The sequence below is a fragment of the Dreissena polymorpha genome, chromosome 1 (assembly GCF_020536995.1).
Source record: "Dreissena polymorpha isolate Duluth1 chromosome 1, UMN_Dpol_1.0, whole genome shotgun sequence".
NCBI lineage: Eukaryota > Metazoa > Mollusca > Bivalvia > Myida > Dreissenidae > Dreissena > Dreissena polymorpha.
Genome location: NC_068355.1, coordinates 67,614,046 through 67,622,629, shown reverse-complemented (window position 1 = coordinate 67,622,629; position 8,584 = coordinate 67,614,046). Strand labels below are relative to the sequence as shown.

General features: G+C 37.1%; 1 protein-coding gene across 1 annotated transcript in view; it reads right to left on the bottom strand.

The window, feature by feature from the left end:
• Positions 1–5,048: 5,048 nt before the first annotated feature.
• The window catches only part of LOC127866288 (uncharacterized), a 12,518-nt gene continuing 8,982 nt past the window's right edge, over positions 5,049–8,584 (bottom strand). Inside the window, exons 3-4 of the mRNA XM_052406741.1 lie at positions 7,231–7,293; positions 5,049–6,179 (exon numbers count right to left, since the gene is read on the bottom strand). Of these exons, the coding sequence (XP_052262701.1) occupies positions 5,285–6,179; positions 7,231–7,293 (958 nt within the window). The 3' untranslated portion in view covers positions 5,049–5,284. The remainder of the gene's footprint in view (positions 6,180–7,230; positions 7,294–8,584) is intronic.

Below are 8,584 nucleotides of genomic sequence, written 5' to 3'. Positions count from 1 at the left end.
CTCAATCACGTTTTTTTAAATTCATCGTTGAACTTCGACAATTTTACGCTATGCTACGATACATTGGTAAATTTTGCGCTTATTATTACAACCATTTATAATTACATGAGTTCAGTTATTGTGTAGATTTTCTTGGTACCATTGCATTCATATAAGGAACACGTAGCTCATGTGGTGTATTTTTAAACAATTATGTCCAGTCCTAACTTATATTTGTCATACGATCTTTGATTAAAGAAAAAACAGTAACGTTTGAAGTAGAGCTGGACGGTACCTATACTACGTTACGATATACTTTGGATTACTATCGGCGAAACGGCCCGGTGTAGTAAGTATTTGTCCAATTAAATATATACTTCAAAGTTGTTGTAATAAAAAGTAATAATAATAATAAACATTGAAATTATCAGGTCGTGCATAGGTTACAAATTTGTTGGTTTCCGTTTTGTTTTTGTTCGCTTTGGGAGACTGTAATTTACTAAAGAAAGATGTTGGTCTTGCGAATGAAATGAACCTCTCGAGATAAATCACAAATGCAATGAAAAATCGAACACTATTATATCTACGAAGTAGCTTCGGAAATAAACACCGTCAGCTTCGTAATAACAACTGTAAACAATTTTTTTATAATTTACTCAATCAGCTTAAATATGCGTAATTTAAGCGCTTCTCATTTGCTGGAACACAGAAAAAGCATTACTGCTTCCTGATATATTTCGCCTCAATAGGCGTTATTAAAAGTTTTTATGTCCCCAGTCTATACTGGGGACATATTGTTTTTTGCCCTGTCTGTTTGTTTGCGTCAAACTTTAACATTGGCCATAACTTTTGCAATATTGAAGATAGCATCTTGATATTTGGAATGCACGTGTATCTCATGGAGCTGCACATTTTGAGTGGCGAAAGGTCAAGGTCATCTTTCAAGGTCAAATATATGAGGGGACATAACGTTTCAAACACATCTTGTTTAATATAAATTGACTACATTGTTGTTATGTTATCCAACACAACACTTGTATATTGACGTCAACAATCAAAACAACTGACTTTTTGACGTCAATAAACATTTGGTTTATTGAGTGCATTAACAGACATGCAGTTAACGTATAAAAACATACGTTTGTGTTTTCATTCGAATAACTTAAAGCGTGTCCCAAGATACCCAATGTCATGTCATTTTTACCTACGTTATACAAGGCAGTATGTTGACCACCATATGACTCGACCTTAACTTACTGTACTTTTTTTCCAGCGGATATATACTGGTCTATGATTCAAAGTATTTTTTCGGAATGATTATATTACTCCTTTTCATTTCGCTCCGGATCAACACCTGAATTTTTTATTTCAGTAGACAAACGTGGGCACGACCATGCAAGATATTCTTGAATTAAACGGGCATGCCCTACGAAATTCGGATAGTGCTATCTATAATGTCGCCCTTCTTTCATCAAGGACGACACACGACACACGAAGCGATACACGATATTTTGAGCGACACACGATATTTTGCGTGATACACGAAGCGACGCGCGAGAATGTACCACGAAATATCGCCCCTGTGTAGGTTGCCCAGAAGGACGACAGGCTAATCAGGGACGACACTTTCCGCCTAGTATTCTCTATTTTGCTAATAAGAGACTTCATTTAAACGAAAAATGTCATAAAAGCGGAAAGTGTCGTCCCTGATTAGCCTGTGCGGATTGCACAGGCTAATATGGGACGACACTTAACGCACATGCCCAGTTTTCTCAGAACACGACTCACATGATTTATTTGAAAACTAATTGATGAATATACGATCTTACACTGAAATAAAAAATAATAGGCTTTTTATCATAAAAAGGCTGCGTTTGGTTTGTATTTTGGTTTGGCAGAGCTGTCGACGGAAAATATAGTAAAAATGGGTACACAATTACAATAACTAGATGGAGGAAAATTAAATAAACGTTATACTTAAGACATGCTTATGGTATAGCACCGTAAACACTGAAATGCTCGAATAACTGTTGAGGTGGATACGCCTCTTCCGTCCGGCGCAAACATCATGTCAATACAACATAGTCTCAGCAGTCAATACAACATAGTCTCAGCAGTCAATACAACATAGTCTCAGCAGTCAATACAACATAGTCTCAGCAGTCAATACAACATAACCTCAGCAGTCAATACAACATAACCTCAGCAGTCAATACAACATAGTTTCAGCAGTCAATACAACATAACCTCAGCAGTCAATACAACATAGTCTCAGCAGTCAATACAACATAGTCTCAGCATTCAATACAACATAGTCTCAGCAGTCAATACAACATAGTCTCAGCAGTCAATTCAACATAGTCTCAGCATTCAATACAACATAGTCTCAGCAGTCAATACAACATAGTCTCAGCAGTCAATACAACATAGTCTCAGCAGTCAATACAACATAGTCTCAGAAGTCAATACAACATAGTCTCAGCAGTCAATGCCACATAGTCTCAGCAGTCAATACAACATAACCTCAGCAGTCAATACAACATAACCTCAGCAGTCAATACAACATAGTTTCAGCAGTCAATCCAACATAGTCTCAGCAGTCAATACAACATAGTCTCAGCAGTCAATACAACATAGTCTCAGCAGTCAATACAACATAGTCTCAGCAGTCAATACAACATAACCTCAGCAGTCAATACAACATAGTCTCAGCAATCAATACAACATAGTCTCAGCAGTCAAGACAACATAGTCTCAGCAGTCAATACAACATAGTTTCAGCAGTCAATACAACATAGTCTCAGCAGTCAATACAACATAGTCTCAGCATACAATACAACATAGTCTCAGCAGTCAATACAACATAGTTTCAGCAGTCAATACAACATAGTCTCAGCAGTCAATACAACATAGTCTCAGCAGTCAATACAACATAGTCTCAGCAGTCAATACAACATAGTCTCAGCAGTCAATGCAACATAGTCTCAGCAGTCAATACAACATAGTCTCAGCAGTCAATACAACATAGTCTCAGCATTCAATACAACATAGTCTCAGCAGTCAATACAACATAGTCTCAGCATTCAATACAACATAGTCTCAGCAGTCAATACAACATAGTCTCAGCAGTCAATACAACATAGTCTCAGCATACACTACAACATAGTCTCAGCAGTCAATACAACATAGTCTCAGCAGTCAATACAACATAGTCTCAGCAGTCAATACAACATAGTCTCAGCAGTCAATACAACATAGTCTCAGCAGTCAATGCAACATAGTCTCAGCAGTCAATACAACATAGTCTCAGCAGTCAATACAACATAGTCTCAGCATTCAATACAACATAGTCTCAGCAGTCAATTCAACATAGTCTCAGCAGTCAATACAACATAGTCTCAGCATACAATACAACATAGCCTCAGCAGTCAATACAACATAGTCTCAGCAGTCAATGCAACATAGTCTCAGCAGTCAATACAACATAGTCTCAGCAGTCAATACAACATAGTCTCAGCATACAATACAACATAGTCTCAGCAGTCAATACAACATAGTTTCAGCAGTCAATACAACATAGTCTCAGCAGTCAATACAACATAGTCTCAGCAGTCAATACAACATAGTCTTAGCAGTCAATACAACATAGTCTCAGCAGTCAATGCAACATAGTCTCAGCAGTCAATACAACATAGTCTCAGCAGTCAATACAACATAGTCTCAGCATTCAATACAACATAGTCTCAGCAGTCAATACAACATAGTCTCAGCATTCAATACAACATAGTCTCAGCAGTCAATACAACATAGTCTCAGCAGTCAATACAACATAGTCTCAGCATACAATACAACATAGTCTCAGCAGTCAATACAACATAGTCTCAGCAGTCAATACAACATAGTCTCAGCAGTCAATACAACATAGTCTCAGCAGTCAATACAACATAGTCTCAGCAGTCAATGCAACATAGTCTCAGCAGTCAATACAACATAGTCTCAGCAGTCAATACAACATAGTCTCAGCATTCAATACAACATAGTCTCTGCAGTCAATTCAACATAGTCTCAGCAGTCAATACAACATAGTCTCAGCATACAATACAACATAGTCTCAGCAGTCAATACAACATAGTCTCAGCAGTCAATGCAACATAGTCTCAGCAGTCAATCCAACATAGTCTCAGCAGTCAATACAACATAGTCTCAGCAGTCAATACAACATAGCCTCAGCAGTCAATACAACATAGTCTCAGCAGTCAATACAACATAGCCTCAGCAGTCAATACAACATAGTCTCAGCAGTCAATACAACATAGTCTCAGCAGTCAATACAACATAGTCTCAGCATACAATACAACATAGTCTCAGCAGTCAATACAACATAGTCTCAGCAGTCAATGCAACATAGTCTCAGCAGTCAATCCAACATAGTCTCAGCAGTCAATACAACATAGTCTCAGCAGTCAATACAACATAACCTCAGCAGTCAATACAACATAGTTTCAGCAGTCAATACAACATAGTCTCAGCAGTCAATACAACATAGTCTCAGCAGTCAATACAACATAGTCTCAGCATTCAATACAACATAACCTCAGCAGTCAATACAACATAGTTTCAGCAGTCAATACAACATAGTCTCAGCAGTCAATACAACATAGTCTCAGCAGTCAATACAACATAGTCTCAGCAGTCAATACAACATAGTCTCAGCAGTCAATACAACATAGTCTCAGCAGTCAATACAACATTGTCTCAGCATTCAATACAACATAACCTCAGCAGTCAATACAACATAGTCTCAGCAGTCAATGCAACATAGTCTCAGCAGTCAATACAACATAGTCTCAGCAGTCAATACAACATAACCTCAGCAGTCAATACAACATAGTCTCAGCAGACCGCGTTGTTTCAAGAGTTAACAAAATAATGTTCAGAATGTTTGACGGTTATGCAATCATCGTCCATGGAAGACTGAACATTGGTATTGCAATGTTTTTGTAATTAAAGTTTCAATTAATATAGGGAGTGAAATGACAACAACAAATACATGTAAAGCCAACGGTATTTTGAACAAGACTAAAATTCACATACATTTTGTAATTTGAGAATATGCACTTTCATCAAAATGGATATTTTAGTGCGGGAAATCGATATAACAATGGACTTAAAGCAAGAAAATAATCGACATATTTGTAACGTCACTTGTGTTAATGACGAAGTTACGAATATATTAATTATTATCCGTATGATAACACAACAAACTTAGAATCAGAAAACACGATAATTGGATGCTTCACAGCCTTTAAAGGTCTTTCAAACGCAACATAACAAACGAACTGTGTCGCCTGGCTTTGTAGAGAGTAATATCCGAGCTTTGTGTAAAAGTAGTTCCACGAATTCCTAAATGATTTACATCAAGCGTTATTGCCTTCACCCTTTCACGAACAGGTATATAAAAGGGATCCTTGAAGTCTATTATGGACGCCGTTCGAACTAATGTTTTAGGAATTTCGTTCTTTGCCGCGTGCGTGTATCCGAATTTTCCGCCGCGTTCTTTCGGTGCAGACGACACTTCGTTGACCCTTTCACACGGAACAAATTTCCTACCTGAGATATGCTGCGGAGGGGATTGTGGTTTGGTCAAAGAATTCAATGAGGTCTGATGGTCTTTTTGATGCTGAATATAGGATGAGTTTTTCCCGCTTTTACTTTTCCCTATCGGTGTCGGCGCAGTGCTACCGACGATGAGATTTCCGGGGACAGTATTTGGAGCAGACGAGTTGGATCGCCTGATCTGTTCCCGTTTATCCTGCTTCCATTTCGCTTCTTGTTCTGCGCTCCCGGGCTTCATAAACTCGGCGCTGCCCAGTCGCAACGTCCGAGCACTGCGGCGTTGCGATTGTGGTGGGAATGCGCCGTCTAGCGTCTTTAATGGCAAGCGCTTGTTTTGGACGTCATCCATGTCAAACGGCATACATGATGACGGCGGGGTTGTAAGATTCAGGTAATGGTTGATTTGCATTATGTCCATTTTATCGTTCTGCGTCAAGTTAGGCACTGTGCATTCTCGGACCGGGGCCAAGTTAAGAGCCTTCCCGCGGTCACGTACTGAGAAGTGGCGGTTCTCGATACTGCCAGTCTCCATACTTTCATCGTCGGCACACCTCTCCCGTCCACTCTCAGTACTGGACGCAGACCTGCAAATAATGAACAAATAATCATTTTTTGTTGAACACAACAGACCGGTGTTATCTAGTTGTCAGGCACATGCCTACTGCTTTATATTACAAAATTGGAAGAATATCATTTTAACACCCAAGTCCATAATCGTATTTTAGTAAGTACATACATTCTCCCCATAGTGCTCAAAGGTTTATTAATCAGGAACATAGGTCTTCTGAAAACAATGATTTCAAAACAAAATAATCTGGGTTTACAAACTCGCAATTGCACTTTATATTGCCCCGTCACCTTAAGGGGGATGGAGGCATAAAAGAAATAAGTAAACCAAAAAAATATAAGATTTTTATGAGAAAAATATGTGCATTGATCATTTGACATGAATTTGAAGAAACAACATATTTAACCCATTTATGCCTAGTGGACTCTCCCATCCTTCTAAATTGGGCCATTTTATTTCCAAAATTAGGGATGTCTAGTACATTTATTTCTATATTTAGAATATTTCTTACACAAATTCCTTTAAGCGATTTGGGTCTACGCTGTTTGTCAAGGCTTTTTTTTAGACGCTAGGCATAAATGTGTTTATTCCTCCAAGTTTCCTTTGGATAACCTTAAAATCACATTCGCAATTATATAATTTATGAAGACAATGGGCATATACAATCTGCACTTTTTTGCGTGCACATATTAACCTCTGTCCGTTTTAGGATTATATGAATGTAATATACCAATGGTTAACATGTGTGGTAAATTAATTAAACCAGTCAATGGAATGATGATGTTACTGCTGATGATGATGATGACCATACTGCATTTAAGCAGATTTAAATTATGTATAACTGAACTTATGTTCAACTCAACGAGTTCAAGTGCGACAAAATAAAACGATTAAACGAAGCACGTGGAGATTTTACGTTGTGAAGCGCAAGGACTGGCTTTATAAATTGTTAATCTTTTTGGCGCAAAAAAAATCCAGACAAAACAAATAAGTTTTCATGAGGCTTGCACTCGTGAAAAAAGTTCAAAAAGAGATATGAACTCAAATAACAAAAACTATGAGATTACCCATTTCTCTGGTCTCGGAGATGTTTCGGAATATAGTTGAACACGGGATTTTCAAGGGAGGACCTGAACAAAGTAAATACATTTAAATGAAGAACAACATCATCATAGTGTTTAATATAGAAAATAAATGCACTGTGATTGAGATAATTGTGAAATAAATCAACGTTAAAAAATAAAGATGCATACTTAAAGTTGATTGATTATATGCTTTAAGCAAAACATATTTAAAAGAGAGAGAGCTAGAAGTATTTCGCAAAGATTAATCTGTTAAAATCTTAAATGGTATAAACTAAATATAAATTCTCTGAAGTTATTTGTGTATTAGGTTTAATACTTTTTGAAGGACTTATACATATATTACCTTAATAAAGACATGTAATAATAAAAAATGAAGAAATACAGTTGAGATTCGCCTGCCAGTCGGACATTCAGGATGGGTGTTTTGTCTGCTTTGAAGGCTCTATTAGTGAGACACATACTTCCTCCAAACTGATTGATAATTGTTTATTAACCCTTTCAGTGCGGGAACCGAATTTTAAAGGCCTTTGCAAACAGTTTGGATCCAGATGAGACGCCACAGAACGTGGCGTCTCATCTGGATCCAAACTGTTTGCTATTCTGATAGTATTCTTTGAAAAAAAATTAAGAAAATGCTTATTTTACAATTTCAGCAGACGACATTTTAGCAGACGACAAATTTCCCAGCATGCAAAGGGTTAACAAAACTATATTTCTTATTCATTTCTTGCCATAAGTATTATTCCACTTGTTTAGGACAAGTGTATGTGATCTTTTGGAATAAAGGACACACTTTATAAGTGTTGATGTTATAGTTGTGAACATGTTTGCAAATTTTGCGAACGCGATGAATTCGCTTGTATTTCTGCCAGTCAGAATGTTTTTCGGCGTAGGTACTACCGGTACTTTAAAATACCCCGGGTGCTCTAAAGTATTCTACAATTTTCCTTGGATACGATAAATACAGTAATGAAAAAAGAGTATGGCCTGGTACCTTTAAATATATTTTCCGTACCTGAGCCGACAATGACCAAATGACCTCTACTCAAAAGTACTTTGAAATGGGAAACTATCATTATTAATTATATAATTGGGGTATTGGATTATTGTACACATATTTTAAACGTGAATCGGGGCTAAGAAGGAGCAAACAATTTGAAATTATGACAATTATCGCGTATGTTAGCAATTTAGAAAACATTTTACATAGAACATGAGTAACTATAGAATTCACAACATAAACAAAATAATCAATGTTAATCAGTAGATAAAGCGACCATGTGAAATATTGAAAATAAATAGAGGATATTTGTTGGATTCGGTGGAATATCGAATT